The 26614-nt window shown below is 43.8% G+C and overlaps 1 protein-coding gene and 1 pseudogene across 2 annotated transcripts in view; both read right to left on the bottom strand.

Moving 5' to 3' along the window:
* The window catches only part of SAMD12 (sterile alpha motif domain containing 12), a 340116-nt gene extending 323660 nt beyond the window's left edge, over window positions 1–16456 (bottom strand). For both annotated transcript variants that reach the window (XM_070392126.1, XM_070392128.1), the window contains exon 1: window positions 16305–16456. In XM_070392126.1, coding sequence (XP_070248227.1) covers window positions 16305–16317 — 13 coding nt within the window. In that variant the 5' untranslated portion in view covers window positions 16318–16456. The remainder of the gene's footprint in view (window positions 1–16304) is intronic.
* A 10016-nt stretch (window positions 16457–26472) lies between these two features.
* On the bottom strand, window positions 26473–26567 carry LOC138993596 (U6 spliceosomal RNA; annotated as a pseudogene).
* Between the last annotated feature and the right edge of the window lie 47 nt (window positions 26568–26614).

Raw genomic sequence — 26614 nt, 5'->3', positions numbered from 1 at the left:
AATTCAATAAAAATTCCCAGAAATGAATGTACATATTGAAAGACCACTTTTATTTGGAAAGACCACTAAATACACAATACAACGGATGAAAATAGACTCACACCAAGCATAGTCTCATTACATTTCTCAACACTAGGGATAGGAAGAAGATTAAATTTTTTTAACGTATATTTCATACAAAAGATAAAGAATCAGAAGGGCTTCAGATTTCTCAAAAATAAGACTGGAAAATTGAACATAGTAGTGAAAGAAGTTTTTAGGGGTGAAATAGGCAGGTTTAGGAAATATTAGGAATTAAGGGGCCCAAGGAAAAAGCACAGGGCTACAGAGCTGCAAAGGGTACATTTCCATAGAATAAGGGAGCTGGGAGCTACAGAAGGTACATTTCCATAGAATAAGGGAGCTGGAAGTAGCAGAAGGTATATTTCCATAGAATAAGGGAGCTGGGAGCTGCAGAAGGTATACATTTACAGAATAAAGGGAAGGAAGCCCCTCATTTAGAGAGAGAAGAGGAATGCCCAAAGGGAATAGGAAAACAATAAGGGAGAAGGAGAGGGGAACCTTCAAAGGTCTGAGCTCTGAAGTTGCTTTAGTGACCATATCAAGAGGGGATAGTGACCAATCAGAAGGGATATCAAGGCACAAAAAACTGCAGCCTTTATAAACTGGAGAAAAGTGACTTAGTGGACTCTTCCCCCTTCCCACGTGGGAGTCCGTGCTTGTTTCTCAATAAATTTCCACCTTTTCCTATACCGCCTTTCGTCCATGGTTTCATTCTTCGACCCACCGGACAAGAATCCAGGAGCCATCCTGCCCAGAGGAACACGACGTTCCAGTTCAATTTTCCCGTTTCAGTAGAGACTTCAAAACTGTGACAAGATAATTTCCAACATTTGAAAATCTACTCAAATTATTAAGTACAGGGTAGAAGATATACTTTTTCAGATATAGTTATGCATGTGCCTTTTCTCTGCAGATAACTGGCAGATGAGCTCCATCAAAACCAAGGTTAAAAGAAAGTGAGAGGAATACTCAGCATCCTGAAAAGGGATATCACACCAAGAAAGGCACCCAAGAACAGATGAAAGAAAACCTAAACACAACAGCCCTAAAGCAAGTCTAGAGAACAACTAGACCTATTTGAAACAAGTCAAAATTCTTTTGGGAAAATTTCTTCAATTGAAAGAAAATCATAAAATACCTAATGTTTGAATTTCTGGGAGAGATTTAACTGAGAAGTCTTGGGTTAAAATTAGTGATAAGTTTATTGGACACTAAGCAAAGAACATTAAAATATTATTAAGCAGCGTTTTAAAGATGCCTAATTTTAAAAGTATGCTCATGCATAACTTTAATAAAAACAAAATATAAATTTTAAGTTTATAAGGTGCTTATCATTCTTCCTGCAAATAGTGATGATTTTAACCATACTGTACATACATACACAGGCTTCACTCCTAACTTGTTTTGTTGAGTTGCCTCAGAAAAGTTACCCAAAACCACTGGTGACCTTGAAGATAGTATCTCTTTCAGCCTTAATTTTTTTCATGGAGGAAATGGACATAATATTAATGTTAGGTTAATAACCGTTTCACCATAATATTAATAACCATTTCACCAGATTATCGTGAACAGATAGAATATTCAAAATAAACAATTATTAGTATGGCCTGAACCCCAACCCATCAGAACACTCATTGCTATCAACAAACAGTACAGCATATGCTAATATTAGTTCAATGCCTAATAAATGTTAGCTATTGTTACTAGTTTCTTATTTGTGTTGTCATTTTTTCTTCCTATGGTAAATAATAAAGGATTTTCATACCCAGAAAAATATGTTTTTAAATATTACTTTAATATAGCTACTTGGAAGATAGAGTGATGGAGAATCAAGAAAATATGGGGAGCCCTTACCGGTTTGACTCAGTGGATAGAGCGTTGGCCTGCAGACTGAAGGGTCCCAGGTTCGGTTCCGGTCAGGGGCATGTGCCTTGGTTGCGGGCACATCCCCGATGGGGGGGTGTGCGGGAGGCAGCTGATCGATGTTTCTCTCTCATCGATGTTTCTAACTCTCTATTCCTCTCCCTTCCTCTCTGTAAAAAATCAATAAAATATATTTAAAAAAAAATATGGGGAGAAGAAAAAAAAGGAAACTTAATCTCTTGTTAGTTGAGCCAAGGATTAGGCACCGCCAGAAATCTACATAGCCACAGGCCCACTCTGGCCGCTTTCATCCGATATCTAGAAAAATTCTTGATCCCATTTGGGACATTCCATTTGCAAACCCCTTTAAGAAGGCACTGTGCCATTCTTCCCAATCATAGCAGCAATGACAGATGCTGTAATAAAAAGACTCAAGTTCTCAAACTAAGCTCGGCCACTAATGAGTTACGTGACCTTGGGCAAAGGAGCCTTCACATCCTTATTTATGAAATGGGGACAAGGGCACCTGTTCCAGCTGGATCAGCAGTGGCTCCAATGAGAAGCTGTACTTTGGAAAGCACAGTGCTGTGGAAAGCCAGGGCGGTATGATTTCAACAATGATGGCCTTGGGGTGAGCCCCAGCAAACATGCCGGTGCCAAAGCTACCAGCTACTGAGTTTCAATTAAGAAACCCTGGCCAAGCAAAGCAGGTCAGAGGGAGGCAGGAGCTTCCTGGGGTGGTAGAGAGGCACTTAGTAAGCAATAGACCGTGCATCAGCCAGGGAAGATCACTCTCCCTCACTATGAGGCTCGGGACAATGCCTCAGCATCCTGGAAACCTAATTCTTAAGGCCTTCAAAAGCAGGATGGGGGCAGGAGATAGGAGAAGAGAGTGGGAAGCATGCTCTTGCCTTGGCAAAAATGGTTAAGTTGCCCAAGTTTATTTTCAGCATCTGTTTCACCTTTCCTTTTTGACATCAGCCCTATATGCTGTTGGTTTCCTGAAACCCCAAACCCAGGCTGTAGGGTCAGATTTCCCTCGTGGTACCTGCTGGTTGGCCTATGCACCCAACCCCTGCTCCACACTCAAGCACCCACCAAGATCTAACCTCTCTAGAAAATGACTAATGTTCCGAAAATTATACCCTCCCCCAACATTTAATAATTGGAGGTCCTCCTATTTCATCCCTGTCTCACCTTAACTCAGTTATTACAAAATAAATGAATACACAAGAAATTGTCAAGGACCCACATGTTCTTACAGGTCATCCTTAATAACTGAGATATAATTGATATAATAGTATAATAGTAGGTCATCTTTTAATAGTCTAATTTTTAAAGAAAATTCTGAAGTTGATGTCTTAATCCAGTATTCCCCAAAGTGTCCTAACTAGGAAATTAGATGGGTGCCTTTTAGTTATATCCAATTCCAGCTCTGCCTCTTACTAGCTGAGTGACCACAGCCAAGTTACTAACCTCACTGTGCCCCCTTTTGTTATCTATAAGGGATGCTAATGGGCCTACCTGGTAGGATTGATGTGAAGAAGAATGAGCTAATAGATAAGCAGTAAGAAGAGCACCTAGCACATAGTCCAGGCATTACTATTTTTAGTTATGTGTTTATGTTACAGTTAACAACACTTCTTATCTGCACCACTCATCCCTTCCAAAAAGAACAGCACTTTCTCCAAGAGGTAATATGTCTAAACTCTTGATGGTCCTGTTCTAACAGTCACCCCTCCTATCCTTTGTGTCTTTAAAATCTCCCTCTCTACCAGGTCAACTCACACAGTCTATAAACACTCTCATATATTTCCTATATGAGCTTCGTTGAACTTGTTTCTCATCTAGGCAAGGCCCTTTGTCTTCCTTCTTCCAATTTCTCGTCATGTATAAAACTCTTTTGACCTTGATCTCTCTCTTCCTCCAACTATTTCTCCCTTCTTTCCACTTCTATCTAGTTCCTTCTTTCCATTTCTATACATTTACTTCAGGAGTAGTGTCCTGGTTACCCATTTAGTCTTTGAACTACTCTAATATGGATTTGCTTCCCCATCTCATCAGAATGCCTTTACTACTTGCCAGATCCAGGGGCATTTCCCAGCACACGCCTTGCTGGCTGGCTGTGCATCCTGCGATGCGGACACAGTCCATTCTGACATAGTTCCTCTATGACCCACGCTAGAGAGCTTGGACATGATTTTATTGGCAGTGGAGAGCTGCTGCAGAGTTGGGAGCAATTCTGTGTCTGCCGTACCCTAGAATTTAAACAATCCCAAATCCTATATTTTACCCCATGAAGTGTTTCTCACATCTGCTTCTCCCTGTTCTTTTTCTTTCCTGTATTATCTCAGCGGGAAGGCCATTTCTGGGGGCCTGGCAACTCCCCTGATGAAACCCCTACATAGCCTACCCTGCCGGAATCCATACCTTTTTTACTGGGTTACATTTACAACCGGAGCCTGGAATCTGACTTAATGGTAAGCCTCCTGAGGGGAGGGTTCATAGCCTTAGATTCTTTTACATCTCTCCATGCTGTTCACAGCTGTTACCTTATAGCAGGTGCACAATGAAAACTTATTACCATATAAATAGAAATGCACACTCATTTGTGCTGGGCAAACAATGAACATAGAAGACAGCATGACACAACAGCAGCAAGAACAAAAACCCAAAGACCTGGGACTCCTGACAAAGAGAGAAGCAAAACTGTAGAGAGCCAATATTGAGATCTACGCCTTATGAGAGATTTGATCCAAAAACCTAAAAGAACTTTCCCTATTGAAGAACAATGTCTTATTATAATATTTTTTCTTAAATTACCAAAGTTTCCTAAAGACATAGTAAACCAGAACCAAACGACCAAACTGGAACAAAACTAATACCAGAAAGCAACACACAACAGTGAAAAGGCAAGGGCTCTGGAATATGGCCGCGTTGGCAACAAAGCCCAGCTGCACCACAAAGTAGCTGTGTGGCCTTGGGGAAATGTCTTACCTTCTCTGGACCTAAAGTCTTTCAATGATTGAGGAGAGGGGGGGACCACTTATCTACTGCCTTATGAAACTCATGTTTACAGATTGGACATCAAGAGGCTGGCTGAGCATAGGCACAAAATAACATTAGTTCTCTTGTCTATTCAACCAACAGTTGAGTGCTTTCTGTGTTTCAGAGAGGGTTACAGGCACTGGGGATGTTTCGGACAATAAAAAAGTCAAATGCATGTTCCCATGGAATTCATCTGATTCATCCTTAGCCTCCATCAGAATAGAATGAAAGCCTAGGCCTTTCCCCCATAAAGAATACACATAATGCCCATATACAAGTCGTGCATACAGTTGTAAAGGGGTCAAGGATCTCACAAAACCTTCAGGTTGTTTTTGTGATCTTAGATTAAACCCCTATTGCAGGGATTCGCTGAGATTTTATTAAGAATGACTAAGGTCATATGCCGAAACCGGTTTGGCTCAGTGGACAGAGCGTCGGCCTGCGGACTGAAAGGTCCCAGGTTCAATTCTGGTCAAGGGCATGTACCTGGGTTGGGGGCACATCCCCAGTAGGAGATGTGCAGGAGGCAGCTGATCGATGTTTCTCTCTCATCGATGTTTCTAACTCTCTATCTCTCTCCCTTCCTCTCTGTAAAAAATCAATAAAATATATTATTAAAAAAAAAGAATGACTAAGGTGATAGATAAGAGAGGTACAGGCAAACCTCGGTTTATTGTCCTTGGTTTCATTGTGCCTCACAGATACTTTGTTTTTTATAGGTATATATATATTAAAGGTTTGTGGCAACCCTGAACAGGAAAAAAGAGTGACTAATTGCACATGTTTCTGATTTACAAGAAAACAAAACAACCAAGGAGAGGGAGTACGGATGCAGATGTTATCTAGGGTCCAGGGCAATCTCATCATTCAGGAACTAAGATCTATGCAGATCCATCTCCACACCTGTTCTTTCTAAGCTGACCCACCCTATTGCAGGACAGTAAATCAAACTCTACTAGAGCCTGGCACATAGCTTCTCAATACATTATTTGTGAATGGAAAGTGAAGAATATTCCACTTCTAAGCTACAGGAAGTAAACGCAATAGCCGCTTAAGTTTCCTAGAGGACTTTAACACCAAATGTCAGCCCTACGGGTTTCCCAGGCAGAAATGTTTAGTAAACAACCACAATGTTAAAAAGCTAAGTTTCCCAGAGAGCAGAAAAGAAACAGGAAACAAGAGTTCGGGCATCTGAAAATCCTGACATACATCTGCTGCTCCTCTCAGAGAGGGAAGGGGAGACAGGTGATGACTCAGCAATGACTCAGCGGAGCCAGGCACTGCACTTCCACTTCTGGGCTACTGGTTGCTCTCTCCACCTATAACCCACTGGTCATCAAGGAGGCAATACGAAACTCCACAGAAAGTCACCTGTAAAGTACATGTAGGGAAACTTGGTTGATATCATAGTTTCACCTCCATATACTGTACAGGCGCCTCCTCCTCAAAAATAAATAAAAATTTTTAAAAAGTCAACAAACCCTGAACTCAACATTTTACAGTGAAGGCAACCATGTATCTAGGAGTTCAGTAGCAATTCCAAATTCCAATGTTCTATCCCCTGGTTCCACAGACCATGGAAAATCCTGGAAATCCTAGCGTGTTTGCACCCAAATTGTATCCCCAACCAAGCCTGTCCTTTGCATTTGGAAGCAATAGCAGATTCTGCTGTCAGGCCCTATACCCGATTTGTGGCTAACAATGGGTCTTGCCTATGAACAGAGCACTTCTCCCACTGTTTACGAGGACAGCTGATAAAACACCAAATCTCAAGTCAGAACCTCACAGGGCAGCAAACAAACTTGCCCCCTGCCATCCTCCAAATTTAAATCACACTAGAGATGGAATCAACTAACCTTTCAGGCTTTGCTAAAGGAAGTCCATAAATCCCCTGGGCAGGCAAAAGCAATTCCTTTCAAGGGCAGGTCAAGGTCCGCGCCACTCCCCCCTCTAACTCACCCTTAGTGGCCTCTCAGACATGGTCTCCCTCTTCCTACCTTCATGTTCTTGCCTAATTTTCTGCCAAGGTAAGCCCTTCCCCCATCTGGGCTGCTTTCCTTACCTGTTTTTCTACCACCACCACACACAAAAAATTAATATCCAGAACTTGATGACAAATTCTGGTGTGTGTTTTCTTATTAGAGAAGGGAATGTAACAGCTTTCTTCTAAGGCAAAACAAGTGGTATTTCAGGCTTATATCCCAGCGTGAAGGCCTGACACCAGTGTGTGTGTTTGCTATAGCTACACTGCCCGTCTATAATGCAGCTCAAGGAACCCACTTCTGCAAAGAAGTTTCCTTCTCATCCCACCCGACTGCCTGCACAGTCCCCATTAATGTAATTCTCTCATTTTTGTGAGGTCAGATGATTAATACAGAGGGGGAAAAATCCACATTGAGGGAAATACGAGTGAGACACAGTAACTCTAGAAGACTGGCCGGCCATTTCTTAGAAAGTTAAAGAGTATATGACTCAAGAATCCCACCCTAGCTATTTATACAAGATAAATAAACCTTTATGCAACTACTTATAGTGGTTTATTCACAATTACCAAGAACTGGAAACAATCCAAATGTACTCCGTGAATGAATAAACTGTGGTACATCCATTCAATGCAATAAAACAGAGTAATTAAGGGGACTCAGCTATTGATACCTGCAAGGATGTGGATGAATCTTACATGCATTACACTAAAGTCAAAGAAGCCAGACTCAAATGGCAACATAATATATGATATCATTTATGTGACGTTCTGGGAAAGGCAAAAGTATAGGGTCAGAATTCAAAGCAGTGATTGTCAGGGAGTGAGGGTATAGTGAAGTGGCACAAGGAAACGTTTTGGGGTGTAGGAATTTAATTTGATTGTATGGTGGTTAGGAGACTGCATACGTTGTATATGTTTGTCAAAATGCAACCACAAATGATACATTTTATAGTATGTAAATTATACCAAATTAAATAAAATGTTAAATACTAATACAGAATAGAGAGAGAATATTTGAAATAGGAATTCAAGTTTCAAAATTAATAGTACAATAGGTTGAATAATATTTTATCTTGAGAAGAGAAACTGAATTTACATTATCTCCTATTTGACCAAATTTAGTTAATTGTGTGTTCATTCTTAACAAAAATCCATTTTTTTAGCCCTGCGGTTGTGGCTCAGTGGTTGAGCATCCACCCATGAACCAGGTTATGGTTCAATTCCTGGTCAGGGCACATCCCTGGATTGGGGGCTTGATCCCCAGGAAGTGAGGGGGGGGGAGGGGGAGAGAGGAGACAACTGATGAATGATTCTCTCTCATCACTGATGTTTCTACCTTGCTCTCCCTCTCCCTTTCTCTCTCTGAAATCAATAAAAACATATAAAAATCAATTCTTAAAAAATTATATAACTTCTACAATAATATTTATGTCAACAGGACAAGACACTTGTCATTTCACACTTGACTTTCCATAGCCCATTTGAAAAGATCATTTCCCCCCCAAAAAAATATTTCAGGGTATCACTTTTAACCAAAGACTTCTTTTAGTTCTTAGTTGGTTTTAACATTTTTTTTTTGTTGGTGCCTATCAAGTCAGCATCTGATGTCAATTTTCTCTTCTTTAATGGTATTTCTGGTTTAACTCAGCCAGTTATTGAGTCACAGATGTATGATTCCACCTGTTTTCCAATGTCACTTCCATAGAATCCATGGAATTTTTTCTCTTTTGAAAGACCTAACCTTTCTCTGTGCAATCAATATACATACATACTGTACTGTATGGTTGGGTGATTATCAGACTATCAAAGAGAGCCCAGCCTACAAAATTGTGGGTGTTATACAGCAGGTAAATTTTTGGAGCATAAAAATTATTTAAATGATGAGTCCTCATGAATATACTCGTTATAAATACGTTTACTTCCCTCTATTACCTCATAACTGCAGGAATTAGATAATTTATAACTCAAGTAACACATTTAAACGTAAGGATGCCTTATAGTTTAACAAGTACATTTTGTTGGTTTTATCCCAACTCTGAGAGCTTACATTCCTTCATTGAGTATCTTCTATTATTATACCAGACGCTACATCACCAGGGGGCCATAAAAATGACTTAGATACTTTCTTAAGTGTGGCAGGAAGACAAGGAGAGACAGATAGCAGCATCACCATCATCTTGTCTAACATTTTCTGAGTGTTTATTGAGCCACTACCAGAAGGGGTCCTAAGAGCTTTATTGACACTAATATAAACCTCTCAACATGCCTATGAATATTATTAACATTCCAATTTGATAGATGAGCAAAGGCGTCTCCCAGCTGTTGAGTGAATGGCCTAGGCCCACCCAGCAGGTCCTTAGCAGAGATGGGGTTCACACTCAGGCTGGCTGCAGAGCCTGTACATTTAAAGACAGCACTGTGAGTGGTGTACACCCCGTCCCACCCCCCCACCCCCCCCCAACAGTGCAACGTGAGCTGTCCTGAGCCCATTCTGGGCCCCAGCTCTCCAAGTCAGCCGCAGCTCTGAGGCTCATACCCCATGGCCAGTCCACTAACAGCTGTCAAATCACTGAAGATGTGGGATTTTCTGGGCAGAACATCACCAAACACCTTCCACAGCAGCAAGGGCAGCCGGAGAGCAAAGGAACTGAGCTTGCCAGCTGGCTCCTGCCAGCCCCAGTGCCCTTGGAAAAGGGCTGCTGGAGGCAGTGAGGCAGCCGCCCCTGTCACCCGACAGCTGCCGCCCCTCGGTGCTCTTCATCGGGGAATGGAGCTGTATAGGCAGCTACTTGCACCCACACTTTAGTAAAATCAGACTAAATATAGCCAAGTGTGCTCTCCTGAGCCAGCTCAGAGCTGGTAGAGCTGCTGCATTCCTCTTCAGAAAACTGGGGAGGAATCGGCCTGATTTACAGGAGAGAAGCTTCCTGGCTTGCTCCCCTGCTTTCCAGAGGACTCTAGGCAAGATCCAACTAGGCCTGGGAGTGCTAATGATTTGGCCCAGCAGAGGATCGAGCCTGTGGGAAAAGGAATGTACCAGACACGACTTAGGAGCATCCTCATTCACTCTCCTACCCATAAAGGGCTAAGCCACCATAACACCAGGACTTGGGGGGGAAATCCATTAGGTAGAACATATTCTACATACATCACTCTGTTATGCCCTTTCCCATTTCCCCATCAATCTCCTACTGAAAGCTCACTCAAACGCTACTGCCTTGGTTAGGCTTCCCCATCCAGCCCAGAATTCAAAGCTCCATTTGTTCTCAGACCTCCCACGTTATGCCACTTGGACTTTTATTTAGCACTTATATCATCCAGCCTAATCTGCTTCTGTCTCCTTCACCAAAGGGGGTGGGGGTGGGGCAGAGTGGGCTAAGCTCCCTTATTTATTAGATCTGGCCTCAGTCTACTAGAGTTTCTTGCACACAGGCAGCACTCTTACTGCTTATCAACAGAAAACGCAAAACCTGCCTAAAGGTCAGTGGAAGAGTTTGCAATCCACCCTCACCCCTCTCTCCTGGTTCATTAAATGCACATCAGACAATCCCCAGAGTTCAAGTACCAGCTTCAGATCCCTGCGGCTCCTCCTGTAACAGGTCCCCCACCACACCCACTGTGACTCAGCATTCCAGACCACAGCGACACCTGCAAAGGTTCCACACAATCTTCCGTTATTAGCACCAGCCCTTGTTCCTTCTGGTGTATGAGTAAGGCAAGAAGGATGAGAAAGGAAGGGTGGGCTGAAAGGAATTAGTAAGGGCTGGGCTGGGCTGGGCTGGGCTGGGCAATGCAACAGTGGGGTTCGCCTGAAGCCCTGTCTGAACTGGCTGTGAGGTCCCCAGCCAGGAAGAGAGGGGAGTGGCAGGAACCACCACCACAGCAAGTCGGAGGCCCCACTGCTCAGTCACTAGGCAGGAATTGTCAGCCATGGGCTTCTATCCACCACTCACATGCCCTAAAGAGTGGTTCATTGACACTGCTGGTGAGGGAGGGTCAGATCTTAGGGGCTAGGAAACAAAATAAAAATTAGAAAGAGGGTAAAAAAGACCTTGGTGTAAGTGAAATGGGGTAGTAGTCAGTTGAATAGTAACACCATGCACAGGTAAGTACCTGCTAGGGCAGTGGTTCTCAACCTTCCTAATGCCATGACCCTTTAATACAGTTCCTCATGTTGTGATGACCCCCAACCATAAAATTATTTTCGTTGCTACTTCATAACTGTAATTTTGCTACTGTTATGAATTGTAATGTAAATATCTGATATGCAGGATGTATTTCCATTGTTACAAATTGAACATAATTAAAGCATAGTGATTAATCACAAAAACAATATGTAATTATATATGTGTTTTCCGGTGGTCTTAGGCGACCCCTGTGAAAGGGTCATTCGACCCCCAAAGGGGTTGCGACCCACAGGTTGAGAACCGCTGCGCTAGGGAAACTTGTCCACAGTCCCACTGCTTTTACAACATCTTCTCTGTAGATGAACACAGTTGGGAATTTACCGTAGGGGTGAAAGGGGGCTCTGTGGAAATCAGAAGCACCCATAATCCTACCCATTCATTCATTCATTCATTCAACAAACTTCATGCAGGGTCTACCACAGGCCAGGCCTAAGACACAGTGCCGCCCTCAGAAACCACCACCCAGTAGAAGAGGTGCCAACAAATAATTCCCAGCAAGGAAATGTAGTTAGAAAGACACGGGGGGGAGGTGGAGCTGGCACCGAGACAGCTACCTTCCTCCTTCCTTCCTGTGTCCTCCAAGGGGAGAGCCATGAGAATGACACTTCTGGTCTCTCTCCACGCCCTCATGGGCTTTGCTCAAAAGAGGAGAAGACAAGGAAGCACAGGTGGCTGGGGCCTCCCTCCTTCCCTTGAGGTCCCCCTGCCTGCTGTGGGAGCCCCATTCTCTCTGCTGTCCAGCTGTCAGTATCACAGCCAGGCACTTCTGTGAGGGCAGTTTCACTCTTGAGGTACAATATTAGTACCACTTTATCATTCAACCCAAAGCCAGAAAAAATGACCCATGTGGCCTCGCAATAAACATGACATTTTAATCTCCTATTGTCACTCTCTGACTCAGCTCTGAATTCAAGCAGGATCCAGAACCATCATTTCCAACTGCTCCCAACTGCTGCAAGTGTCTCTCTCATCTGCTCTTATTCCCAGCTGCTGTCATTACATATCTTAACAATATTTGATAATGGGCAGTTTTTTCACTCTTTTATAGGAAAAAAACTGTAGAACCTGAGCACTGAATGACTCATCAAGAGACCATTGGATATGTCAATTTGTTCACTTTAAGATGGAAAATTCTGATTCCGTAACACAGATGTCATTTAGAGCACATAGCCTTCTGATTGCAATCTTTGCATAGTGGGGGGGTTGGGGGAGCGGAGGATGCTGAATATTAGAAATTATCTTTCTGCCAGTAAGAGGGGCTATCCTATTAGATCTGGAATAGAAACACTATGTACAGGTTCATCTGCTTCACTTTACTTGAAGCTCTGCAGATGAAGCAAGGAGATAAATTGGGGACAGGGGCCTGGAAAACCCTTCTCTTACTTAGGAGCGTTTATACTTCATTCATGAAACAATCACTGTGGCCCTCTAAGTGCCAGGCACCAATCTTGGAGTAATGATATGAATACAACACAGTCCCTAATGAATCCACTCTTTTTCTCCCTGTATAATACTGCAACCCATTTCTGTTATTCAACAATGCCTCAATGGACACACCATCTATCCACGGACAGTGAATCGCCTTGTGACTTCTGCATGCTACCTTCTTTCTAGTGGTCCTAGTTCTCTACCTATTTGGGGTAATTTATCACAATACAATGTTGCTGTTGTTTTTTAAGAGACATTGGATGCCAGGATAATCCCAATCTGAATGCAGACCATCACATGTCCTATGGCTAGAAAGCACAACTCCAAGGTGCCCAGATGCCCATAGGTGCAACAAGGCATTGATTGGTCAGGGTAGGGAACAGAGAAGTAGGTTGTTGTCAATAAATTCAAAGAAGAAAACACAAATCAGGGTATCCATCAAACAACAAATAAAGGGTACCTCTTTCTCCTCTTAAACTCAAGCGTCAACAAAATGAATGAGCTCCCTACTTGCTATTAACACTTTTACAAGTTCAAGCTTACTTTAAAGAACAGGTTACATACCCCAAGAACCTTCTAATTTGTTAGTAATTAGAAAGACTGGTGTGAATAAGTGAGAATTTAGGATTAAAAAACATGTGCCAAATAGGTTTGTGTTGTTTTAAATGAAGAATGGGAGGGAGTTCAGATAACATTTGTTGAGAATCAATGTTGCAGGCACCCTCGTACAAGCCTTTTCCTCACAAGTTTTCTGGAAAGTACATAGTAATGTACCTATTATTTTTTCCAGATGCAAAAATTAAAGTTCAGGTGTTAATTAACATACATTGTATTTCCGATTCCAGTTCCTCTGGAAAAATTTCTTATTCTCTGAGTCAGTGTTTCTCAATGAGCTTGTGGACACTGGTCATTAGTTGGTCTTGGGCTGGGAACTTTGTATGTGATGACCCTGCCTTGAGGGAGTGTTAACATCCCTGGCTCGTGAACACAAAATACCAACAGCAAACCCCCAGCAGCAGTCCCTACATATCCACACACCCCCGAGGAGGGCAATGCCCCCTCAGATGAGAACCACTAGTCTAAAAGGTTGAGTATCAAGACACAAGACCAAAGAGAGGGGCACATCCTTTAAAAGTGCCCCCTACCTTCACACTCTGGAATCCAAAGCAAGTCCCATGCTCCATGGAGTCATTTACAAAAGCTCTGTGCATTTATTCCCATGCATTCCAAGAGCATTTATTGAGTACCTATTATGGGTAAGGTACTGTGCTGGGAATATAAAGTCAAAGAGAGAATGGTTCCAATCCCCAAGAGGTTACAGTCTCATAGTCTAGTGAGAGAGAGATTAAGTATGGTAAGAGTTAGGACAGAAGTAAGCACAGGTGTTGGGTAGGGATGCTTAGTGCAGAAGGCACCTCCCATAGATAGGACAGAGTGCTGGATGGCAGACAAAAAGGAGGGCTGGGACAGGTTCCCAGAGGAGCGTCGAAAGACCAAATGAAAGTAGCCAGGAAGGACCCAGTCTGGGCAGAGAAAACTGCCTTTGCAAAACCAGAGAAGAGAGGAATCATATTTGTAGCCAAAGTTTAAACTACTTTATTCTTCAAGTGGAGACCTCATTGTGATTCAAACTCAGGATCTCCTGTTTACTAGACAGGCAGGTTAACCAAATAAGTCACTAGATTTATCTTCCTTATAAGTTATCCGCAGTCCATGTGTATTTCCTTCCAAGGCCCTTGCTTTTGTGGGTATAATAACCCATCAGACAAGAAATACGACTAATTTTATACTTCTTCCAGTGAGGAGGAAATTGCTTTCAAGCACATTGTGGACTGGCAATCAGTTGGAGTGTCCCTCATTGGGGATACACAAAAGTGGGGAACAGAAGAGGCAATAATGTCATCTGAGGAATGAGGTAGGTAGAGGGGTGTCCATAGGTCAATATACCCTTGACCCCAAGCTCAGGGTGAACTTTACCTTGTTGGTTTTTTGTTTGTTTGGTTGGGTTTTTTGTCAGTTTGTTTAATCTGAAGTCATGTCTCACTTATCATCAACTCTATCATGCAAAAAGCCAGATCTTGCCTGGCCAGCATGATTCAGTGGCTGAGTGTTGACCTATGAACCAGGAGGTCATGGTTCAATACCTGGTCAGGGCACATGCCCAGGTTGGGGGCTCAATCCCCAGTGGGGGTCATGCAAGAGGCAGCCGATCAATAATTCTCTCTCATCATTGATGTTTCTATCTCTCTCTCCCTCTCCCTTCCTCTCTGAAATCAATTTAAAAAATACATTTTTTAAAATGCCAGATCTTTACCCTATTATTACATTTGCACAGAAAACTTAGAAAAGACTTTGGCTAGTGGTTTGTTCTTTTCAAAGGCATATATGTTATATATAATTAAAAACAACAAATATAGAAATAAATATATTAGATATGGATAGATAGATATCCAGAGGTGGCCAGCTGGGGATCTCTGAACCTGAGATAGCCCAAAAGCCGAAGTTTCCTGCATTCATGGGAGCTGAGCCCAGGAGCTGGGGTGTTGCTACTTCAGGTGAAGTAATTATAAAGAGCAAGAGTCAAATTAGCTCCATTTCTCTCACCTGGGTGGGGAGCAGAGAGGGAAGCAAGCAAGCCCTTTGGTTCTTTCTTGCCTCCAGTCTACAAGGAACAGGCTCATTTCCCCTTGGCAGGAAGCCTGATGCAACTAGCAGGCATGCCCTCTTTTTCCTACCTCCCGCCCCAACCCCTTCTCCTCTGACCTGAGCCACACTCAGGAACCACAATTCTGTAGGTGAACTAGGCTCCCTTTAGTCCCATGATTTTTTTTTCTCCATTTTATCAGTTTGACCTCTAATCTGACATCACAACCATGCCTGGTCTACATATTTCCCCCCAGAAACTGCCCTCCACAAGAAAGCCTGTGTTCTGAGCTAAGATAATCTGAAATGAAAACGGGATCCTTCACAAACCGCCTATCCCTGCTTTCAACCAGAAAGTTTAAAGGAGGCAGGACTGCTGAGCCCAAACTGCAAAGCCAAAGGCTTCAGAATTATACCAGGAAAGAGGCAGGTGGTCTTTGGGGGGTGGAATTCACCCAGATCCAATAGGTTGGTTGTCCTTTTTACCCCTGGCTGATTCCATTTCGTTTCTGTAAACTTTGAAATCTCGGGAGGGTTGTATCAACAGAGATAGGTGTAGGGGCACCTCCACTCCCTTGGCACATCTGCTGCTGCCCCTGCCCGGTGCAGACAACGAGGGGCCCTGGATTCCTCGACCCAATCGCAGTGCATGCTTCTTGATGACGCACCTTGCCGGGTCCTCGCCAAGGTGTGGGGGGCAAGCGAGCATCCCCTGCCCAGTGGCCGCCCCGCTGATCACCCAGCTAGCCGGCCCCAGAGGGAGGGGACCGCGAAAGGGGCACCTCGGGGCTAAGACCTCCTGCCTGTCTCTCAGGCTTTCCCCCCATTTCCGGCACATCGTTTCACATTAGGGACACTTCGTCTGCAAGCGTAAAGTCCTGCGCACCTACGTGTCTTTCCAAAGCAAGTGAATAAAGCGCCTACTAGCCTTCCGTGGCTCAGGTGAGCGCCAAGAGGTGAAGGAGGAAAGGGCCGGCTCGCCACCACCCTCTTTCCTCTCCTCCCCACGTTCCCCAAGATTCACCGGGGATGTGTATATTGGGGTGCGCGGGTTAAGAGGGGGCATAAAATGCCCAAGCGTCCCTTACCTTCCACAGCCATTCTCTCACAGCTTCCCTAACGCATGCATAATTTTCTTGGCCGAGGTACTCCTCCTTCCCCGCGCAACCCCCCTCCGTGCGCTTTCGCCTAAATATTCTGCGCTCATCTGCTCCAGGACCAACCTGCCGCGGTCACGCAGACAGGCTGCCGGCTCCCAGCTCCGCGCAAGGCCGCGTGGGAAATGTAGTTCCCTCCCTTCGCTCCGACCCGCGAAAACACTCCGAGTCCTTGGCGGGGCGCGCCCTCCCCTCCACACTCGGACTGCAGCTATGGTTTCAGCAGATCCACGCGAAGAAATCCCTCCTGGGGGGTCTCGTAAGCGGACAGGGGGACCCCCTGGAGGTGGTAGGGACTACATTTCCCAAGATGCCCTGAGCTGGATTTCGTTCCGCACTTAGAGTAGAGACCTGATTGAGAGCCTCCCTTCAATTAGAAGGGACTAAGCACCTGGCGCGGGTAGAGTGGGAGGCGGAAGGAGGCAGGGTTTGTGGCGTGATCTCCTGAGCTTGCTTTCTGGCCTCCTAGGCCACCCGCATAATGACGACAGCAGAGCCACCAGCGGACTGTGGTTCATCGCCTGGGTCAGAGAGCCATTGCACAGGGTGCTGTTGAAACTTGTTCCTCTGCGCCCTGGGATGTGTGGGGTTTGGCTGGATGCTGGCAAGTGTGGTTCAGGTGGCTAACACTTAGCAAAGGGGTGGCGGGTGGCCTAAAATTCCTAACCAGGAATCATTCCTAAGGAGCAATACCTGGGAACCAGGATTCCACCCGAGGATGTCAGCGAGGGAAACCTGTCTGGCTTCCAAGGTAGGAAGCTTTCCAGTTGCCTGGCCTGGGGCCTGTCGGTGGTCGGTGATGGGGCCTAATAATGAACAGCGCCTCGGAATTAGTGTTCTTTCCACTTCTGAACCTGTGCCCCAATTACAGGTGCTGGGGTACCTGGAACACACAGGAAAGAGAGAGTCACGTGGAGGGCCGTAGAATTCCAGAGTGGAAGTTCGCAAACTTTTTTTCCCCTGCGTGTGGAAATACAGATGCACGTATGGACTTGGTAGAGAGTGAGGGAATGGTCTTCGGGATACAATGGACCCAGGATTGCAGTGAGCCTTTGAAAGGTCTTCAGTTTGGAACTGTACATGGTACCACTTCACTTCCACCCAGCCCCTAGCATTTCTGTCCTCTCTCCTATATATACTTAAAAAGAAAGAAAGAAAAGAAAGGAAGCAAGAAAGAATGAACAAACTAAATAATAACTCTAAGGAAGTACAAAGATCTGATTCTTCCCATTATCATGACAAATTTTCTTTTTCTGTCTTGATCATAATTTTTTTTCTTTTTTCTTTCTTTTTTTTTTTTTACCTCTAAGTACCTATGTGTTTAGCCCTCTTATTAGGTAGCATAGCTGTGTCTGGGTCTTTTCAAAAGACCTGTGTGCATCCATTAATGATACGTTGACTCTGAGTCGGGAGAGCTGTGTGCCCATCAAACCCAAGCCTTCCAGCTTTGGTAAACAGAGACCTGTTCAGTGAGACAGCACCATTTTTCCCCACCACATATGCAACCAAGCTCTCCAAACTAGAAGGAACTGAAATCCAGGTGCTGTCTTTCCTCTCAAGTATACAAAATGACCAAAGCACTCATTTCCTTAGATTGAAAGTCATGGGAGGAGAGGCAACATCAAGAGTTCTCAATGTTGCGCATCAGCACTTTACAAACACACTTTCCTAAGCCCCGCCTTAGGCTTACAGAATGAAGATATTTTTGAGGTTTGGGTAGGGACACTTAAGTTTTAAAAATCCAGAGGTGATTCTACTCTGTAGCGAGGGCAAAAACCATTGGTTTGCTCTCAAGCTTTTGAGGATTTGGGTGATACTAAAATGTGAAAATCACTGAAATTAATTTTTAATTTAAAAACCTCATTTCATTGCTTCTCAGCGTTTAGGCTAAGGTCGGGTGTAAAAACATCATTTCACCTGAAGTTTTTAAGAGCTTTCTCAACCAATATGCAGTTTGAATTTCATTTAGTGTAAACGTAAGTAAGATGTGAAGGAAATATTTGTTTAACCATATGAAATAGCCAATATTTAACTTTAAAAAAATCTATAAACAGAGCAATTTTATGTGTTTTTACCTACTGAAGGATAAACAGCAGTTCAACAGGGGTTTTCAATTCTGGATAAATATTAGAAGCACCTGTGAAGCTTTAACAACAAACACATTTCCCGTAGAATGGCCAAAAGAAAAAGACAGAAAATACCAACTGTTGGCAAGATTGTGGACCAGTAAGGACTCATGTATACTGTGCAAACTGATACAGCCACTATGGAAAACCATTTGGCATGTTAAGCTGAATATGGGCTTATTCTGTGATCTAGCAGTTTCAATCAAACATATATGCATACAATTTTCCAAAAGACATATACAGAAATGTTTGTGGCTACATTATTTGAATAGGTACAAACTGGAAACAACCCAAATGTTCATCAACAATAGATTGGATAATCAAATTGTGGTATAACCAAACCATCCTCTATAGCAGGGGTCAGCAAACTATGCCTAGGGGCCAAATATCACTCACTGCTTATCTTTGTATGGCTCATAAGCCACACCCTCATGAGCTAAGGATGGTGTTTATATTTTTAAATGGTTAAAAAAAAAACAAAAGAAGAATATTTTGTGACTCATAAAAATTATAAAAAAGTACCCACATAATATTCTTAATTTTTCTTTTTTGGTCTGTGAAACCTAAAATATTTCCTATCTGGACCTTTATAGAAAAAAGGTTTTTCAAACCCTACATAAAATTAGAATGAATGAATAAAACAACACGGTTGAGCCCTAGATGGTTTGACTCAGTGGATAGAGCGTTGGCCTGTGGACTGAAGGGTCCTGGGTTCAATTCCAGTCAAGGGCACATGCTCGAGTTGCAGGCTCAATCCCCAGGAGGGGGTGTGCAACAGGCAGCTGATCAATGATTCTCATCATTGATATTTCTTTCTCTCTTTCTCTCTCTCTAAAAAACAAAACAAAACCCTAAAACAACAACAACAACAAAAAACATGGTTGAACCATATGCATTAGTTACCTATTGCTGGTAACAAATTGCCCCCAAATATAGTGGTTTAAAATAATACCCATTTATTGTCTCAGTGTCTATGAGATAGAAATTTGGGCACAGCTCCTCTAGGCCCTCTGCCTCCGGGTCTTTTACAGGCCATAATCAAGGCGTTGGCTGGGCTGAAGTCATCTGAAGGCTCATGGGGACAAGATCTGTTTTCAAGATCACATAGCTGTTGGCAGATTTCAGCTCCTCACAGGCTGTTCATGGGTGGAGGGCCTCAGTTCCTTTCTGGCTATTGACCAGAGCCCCCTCTCAGCACTTTGCCACAAGGGCATCTCCAACATGGCAGCCTGCTTTATCAAAGCATGCAAGCTAAGAAGGCAATAGAGTCTGCTAGCAAGACGGAAGTCACAACCTAATCATGGAAATGCCACCCCCTCAATGTTGCCATCTTCTAATAGATACACTTTTTTCAGGGGGAGAGGATTAGACAAGGCCGTAATGAACCAAAGGTGGGATCACTAGGGGTCAGCTGCCTACCACAACATACAAGCAGAATGTTGAACAAAACAAGCCAGACAAAAAGAAGTACATATTGTGTAATCCCATTTATATAAAGTTCAAAGGCCAGAAAAAATTAATCTGTATCATTGGAAGTCAGAATAGTGGTTCCTCTTAGTGTAGAGGAGGTGATACAAGGGGGCCTAATTAGCTGCTGGAAGGAAGCCCAGTGATGGCATCTGGGGGTATTCTGATTCTTGAGCTGATGCTATTTTACCTATGTATAATCATTGTGAATATATATTTAGCTGTATATGCATGATTTGTGGAAGTTGGTCATGTTTGTGGATGTGTTATATTCCAATGAAAAGTTTTAAAAAAGACTATGTGACCCTAGCTGGTTTGGCTCAGTGAATAGAGCATTGGCTTGAGAATTGAAGGGTCCTGGGTTTGATTCTGGTCCAGGGCACATGCCCGGGTTGTGGGCTCAATCCCCTGTAGGAGACATGCAGGAGGCAGCCTATCAATGATTCTCTCTCACCATTGATGTTTTTATCTCCCTCTCCTCCCTTCCTCTCTGAAATCAATAAAAATATATTTTAAAAAAGAATATGTGCTTAGGTTCTATTAAATATGGTAAGTTTACCCATGTGCTTAAACACTAAACTATGCTGCCTTTCTCATTTTCCATATTACTGTGTTTCTGCCACAGGCAATTTTGAAGAGTAGCAGACCAAAGTCAAAGCAAAGGGCTGGATACTTGGATATCAGGTGTGGTCCCCAAGGAGCATCTCCTTGTGCCTCTCATCTTCAAGGGCGGGTGAGTAATATGGGTAAAACCTCTGCAGCCTTTTCTCTTTGGGGAAACTCTGTGCTTTGTTATTTTCCCAGAGCCAGAAAAAAAAAAAAACCCCAAACAAAAAAACCCCAACATATTGTGTTGTCACAAAAGAAAAGGATGGAGTTGAGCCTTCGTGATTAGAGATGAGAGAGGTCCATCACTTGTCAGAAAGTGAGAGTCAGGGGAATTCATGCCATCGGTGCCCGAGAAAAGGCACTGCAGGTGCTGATGACAGATTACTGTCCTCATAAACCTGAAGGCATGATCTAGGGCTCAATCCTAATGTGTGCCAAACTCAAAGAAGTGAAAGAAAAATGGGGCCAGAGGACATGATTTAGATTGCACCTGGGAGAGAAGGACTGCAGCGCACCCAAGATGTGCCTTGTGAGATAAGGCAACCATTCGCGGGGCGCAGGCCCCGGTTTCGCTCCCACCTTGCCTTTTCCAGCCCCTGGTAACTGCTAGGGGAAAATGTGCCATGTGAAAGGTATTTCTGTGCAGTCTGGTTTTATTCAAGGAAATGCAAATCTTATGAGGGTGGGGAAATAGTCAGCTGAATTTTGCCCCATTGTTTTTAAGGCTGATGGGGTGGTATCTGTTAGGTGTCTTCAGTGATGCAGGGTGTTATTGTTAAGGTGGTCTCTGTCTCCCTAATGCAACCCTCCCATGGGCCCTTTGGGGTCCTTTATTCTCATCTCCTGGGCTGGTCTCAGGAAAAGAACAAAGCTAACCATGAAGCATCCCCATGGCCCTGGTTCCTTAGGATGCTGCCTCACAGGTGCGGTATGCTTTGTTGACTCTGCCTTTGGAGGCAAAGTGAAGGTCCTTGGAAGCGTACAGACCTGACTTTGAAATCTGCCTCTCACCACATACCAGCTGGCTGGATGGAAATAAAGTAATTACCATCTTTGGCCTTGATATTCTCATCTTAGAGGTATGAAGGTCCTAAGGAGAAATGCAAGTTTGAAAAATCACCAAACGAGGTGACCTTAGGTCATTTCCTGCTCTAAAGTTTTATGATTGTGTGAGTCCTCCTTCCTGCTTCCTCATTCTTATAGAAATTAGTGACCAAGACCAGTTCCTCCTTAACAATTTCTCTCTTGACTGCCCTCTTCTCATTCCTTAGCCACTGATAAAGACTAGAAAGGAAACGTTAGCAGTATCTCAACAAGTCCAGTCATTCTTACCTCCAAATGATCTCCCGTGATCACATAAATCTCCAGGAATATCCTCTTTCGTGATGCCCTTCTAGTGTTAAATGCAAGCCCTTCAATGGCTATGTAGCAGTCCTTCCATGGAGGACCACAGACAGATATTAGTACATATCAATGGATGGTTTTTGGAGAATACAGTCTGAAAAGTTGAGTAGTTTCCAGTATTGATGGAATGTCCTGAAGACTCATATGCAAATGTACATGTGAATCTTCCTGAAGTTTTCCCTCTCTGGCTTGTGTGGGCAAGCACAGGTTTCAGGGTGTCCATTTGAAAGCTGTGCATCTTCCCTGGCACTTCTCCCTCTGAACATGCGAAAGTACAGAAAGCCATTTCTCAATAGGCTGTTGTTCTGCTTCTCCTTTACTGTCCAACCCTCAGCCTCCTGAATTCAGAGTCACCACTGCAAAATACCAAGATGTGTTTGTTTGTGTATACATACATATACATAATTCTTTTTACAGAAAGACTGTGCGATTTTAAAAGGGAATTGAGCCACAGAGGATTTCTAGGGCATATAAGCTACTCTGTATGATATTATCCTATATAATAAAAGGCTAATATGCAAATTGTTCCCTCGACAGGGAGTTCGGCGAGGGGTGGGGCAATGCCTACAGCCCCTCCCCCCAGCTGGCCCCACCTTCGATCATCCCCCACCCCCATCGGGGGTGGGGCTAGCCTGCCAACTGCCTGTGGCCCCTCCCCCTGGCCGGCTCTGCCCATTCGGTCCTGATCTGGGCGGGCTGGCCAGACCCCATCCGTGCATGAATTTGTGCACCAGGCCTCTAGTAATACTATAATGGTGGATACATTTGTCCAAGTTTATAGAATGTACAACACACCACAAGTGAACCCTAATGGAAACTATGGGTTTGGGGTGATAATGATGTGTCAGTATAAGTTCATTAATTGCAACAAATGTGCCACTCTGACAGGGAAGGTTAATAATGTGGGAGGCTATGCATGCGTAGGGGCTGGGAGTATATGGACTTTTCTGTACCTTCTACTCAATTTTTCTATGAGCCTAAAACTTCTCTAAAAAATAAAGCCTATTTCAAAAGAATAAATTTACATCCTAGTACTAAATATACCTTCCTAAGCGTTCAAAGGGGTGTGTGTGTGTGTGTGTGTGTGTGTGTGTGTGTTGCTAAGAAGTCAGCCCTTCACTAGATGGGGGTTGAGCGCATATACTTTTAATCTGACTTCCCTACCCCTGTATTTGCCCTCTGTCCCAGCGAGCCTTATCTTCTAGACTTCCCCACTGAAGTTCCCATTCTTGTTCTGGAAAACCCCAGCTCCTACCTATTGACTCCTTCCAGGGCCCATTTGAATCTCCCTCCTGAGGACATTCCCCCAAGTCTAAGTCACTGAGTCCCAAATAGCATCCTGGGGTTTTTATTCGGGCAGTTGATGATTTCTTCTGATCACCCAAAGAGCTGCAGAATGGTATAGGCCAGTGGTCGGCAAACTGTGGCTCGCGAGCCACGTGTGGCTCTTTGGCCCCTTGAGTGTGGCTCTTCCACAAAATACCGACTTCTGTGCATGGGCCATGAAGTTTCAATCGCACTGTACATGCATGCCTGCACATGGTATTTTGTGGAAGAGCCACACTCAAGGGGCCAGAGAGCCGCATGTGGCTCGAAAGCTGCAGTTTGCAGACCACTAGTATAGGCAGAAAGAGGGTCTTGGTCCTCCAAATCTTACAGCATCATTCCAGTGGGCATGCCTCCCAACCCTGCCAAGTTAGATCTTTTTGCTGGTTTTCTGACTTTAAAAAGTCCTATTAGCACATAGCTTGTCCTAGAGTTATTTTAATTCACAGGGAGAACACAGTCCCTCTAAATTTTAATGAAAAGCAAGGTATTTTCTAACTGCTTTGTAATTTGCAATATAGCATTTTCTTCCTTTGAAAGCAGTACATTTCATTATTATGCAGAGTAATATTACATACATTCCATGCTTTTAGCTTGTATCACTTTGAGCCTAGTCGATAGAGAAAGGAGGCATTTGCCTCCAGAAGACTGCCCCCTTATCAGGAGAACATTTGAAGAACCATTTAAGCAAGTAAGTAGTCAGGTCCTGTGCTGGACACTAGAAATGGTCACATAATACAGGTTTTTCTTGCTCTTGAGAGTTGGCTGTAAAAGGCATTTGTCCATTCATTTGTTCATATATCAAGTACATTCTGAGCACCTACTACGTGCCAGGTATTATATGACAGGTACTATATTGGGTGGTGGGGAGTGCTTTAGACTGGACTCCCCAGAAATAGACTCTAAGACAGAGAATCATCCATCGTGTGCAGAGGTTTACTGGGGAACACTCTTGGGAGATACACCTGAAAGAAAGTGAGGATGGCAGCAATGGGTGGGGAGAGAGCAGGTACTGAATGTGGTTGTGACTGAGGCCTAGTCTGTCCTACTCAAGGCTTTGGAGCTGGGATAACCCTTTAGAGAGATCTTTTTTATCCTTGTTGCAAGGAGGCCAGGCCTTTGCACATTTGTGCCATGGTTATTTGGTGGCCCAGGGTCTCTGAGAAGGACTTTAACCAGGAGCAAGGAAGGATTTTTTTGTGTAGCCTAGGGCACTGCCCAGCCAGGGACATAGCTTTGAGCCATGAGCAATCGTTAGTTTCCAGTGGGAAGTGATGGTGACTTAATATTGAGACATGTCAGGTGGAATGGAGAGAAATGGGTGGATTTGAGAGATATTAAGGACGCCAAATCCATAAGACTTGACTGATTGGATTTGAGTCTTTTGGGAAGAAGAGGAGTCAGCTTCAGCTTTGTCTTTGAGCCGGAGCAGGCTGGCATGAGAGTGAAGGATGGATTTAAGAGAGTGTCAGGCTGAAACAAGGGAACCAATTAGAGCCTGATAAAAAATGTATTTTTTGTACAAGGGACCCAGTCAGGAAAACAACAGCAACATGTTTATGATCATACTCATTTCTTCCAAGTGAAAATATTATGGAATTCTATGAAAATAACATTCTTACTTCTTAAATTACCTTTGTTACAAGACTTGTCTGTGAGAAAATTGTCCCAGCGTTTAGCCAATTAAATATTAATATGTGGGTCAAGTTTAGGCACAGCAACACAGGTGGCTTGTCATGTTTTGATTCCTGTCTGTGTGGTACTCTGGGTCTCACACAGAACATTCTAGAGCATGTTCTTTTTTATCCTTGTTGCATCCCTGCAGGTAGGAATTACTACATTTCTGCTATCCAGAAAGGGAAACAGAGGCTCAGAGAAATGAAAGGACTTGCCAAGTGGCACAGTGAGTCTAGAACGTTAGTTGTATTCAGTGCAGCTGAGGTTGCAGCCACATTTGCCAGGGATCACACGGGGGTGAAATGAATGGATCCACTCCCTGCTTCCCTCAGCAACCTGGGCCTTTCTCTCTGCTGGTGATAGGATTGTCTGTCTGCTTAGAAACAGAGAAGCCCAGATGGGCAGGGAATTCCTTGTTACCAGGGAGCTCTGACACTGTTTCTCCTGATGGAGTGGCCGCCTGAGCATTCTTGCCCTCTGACCACATTCAGGACTCTTCTGGGCGCCCTACCCTGAGCCATCCTATCAGACAAGCTTTGGCTTGGGTTTCCTTGGAGCACAGGAGCTGTGCTCTGGAGTGTCTAAAAACCTTCCAACCAGGCTGAGCTTGGTTTCTGGCTGACACATTGCAGCCAAATGAACTAAATGTAGTTAAAGTGAAATAAGCCAGTCAGAGAAAGGTAAGTATCACATGATCTCACTCATGTGTGGAATTTAATGAACCAAATAAACTGATGAACAAAAATAGACCCAGAGACATAGAAGCATGAACAGACTGTTGAACCTCAGAGGGAAGGTAGGAAAGGGTGGGTGGGAAGAGGTCTACCAATGAACTTGTATGCATATAGGCATAACCTGTGGACACAAACAATGGGGTGGTGAGGGTCTTGGGGGGGAGGGGGGTGGGAGTGAGCTGGAAAGGTTAATGGGGGAAAGGGGGACCTACGTAATACTTTCAACAATAAAGATTTAAAAAATAATTTAAAAAATTAAGTGATTTGAAAGAGACAGAGAAGAATAAAATAAAAGAGCCCCTCTCCCCAAATCAGTGATACTGTAATTTCTAGGGTCAGATGACTTCACTGAACTAGGGCAGGGGAGAGGACTGGAAGAGAGGGGAGGGGAGGAGTGGGGCGGAAAGAGGAAGGCTCCCTCTGAAACTGCCCCTTCAGGCTGTGGTCTCTGGTCACTCCATGGCCTCCTTTTGGACAGGCACTTCCAGTGTCAGGTTTTCAAATTCAGTGAGAAGGGAGCCTGTTTCTTAATCTCGCAATAAAAGATGTAATTAATTAAGATTTCAGATAAGCTCAAAATAGATTTTTTTGTTGTTGTTAATTCTCAACTAAGGATATTTTTCCATTGATTTTTAGAGAGAGTGGAAGGGTGGGGGAGAGAGAGAAACATTGATGTGAAGAGACACATGGATTCGTTACCTCCTGCACACCCCCAATCAGGGCCGGGGAACCTGCCTGAGGTACACACTCTTTTTTTTAAATATGGAACACTTCACCAATTTGCGTGTCATCCTTGCGCAGGGGCCATGGTAATCTTCTCTGTATTGTTCCAATTTTAGTACCTGGGACCCTTCAGTTGGCAGGCCAACACTCTAGTCACTGACCCAAACTGGCTAGG

Source organism: Myotis yumanensis, unplaced genomic scaffold (assembly GCF_028538775.1).
Source record: "Myotis yumanensis isolate MYYU_CA2020_CCGP unplaced genomic scaffold, mMyoYum1.0.hap1 SCAF_15, whole genome shotgun sequence".
NCBI lineage: Eukaryota > Metazoa > Chordata > Mammalia > Chiroptera > Vespertilionidae > Myotis > Myotis yumanensis.
The sequence above is the reverse complement of the archived record's forward strand: the minus strand, read 5'-3'. Positions and strand labels throughout refer to the sequence as shown.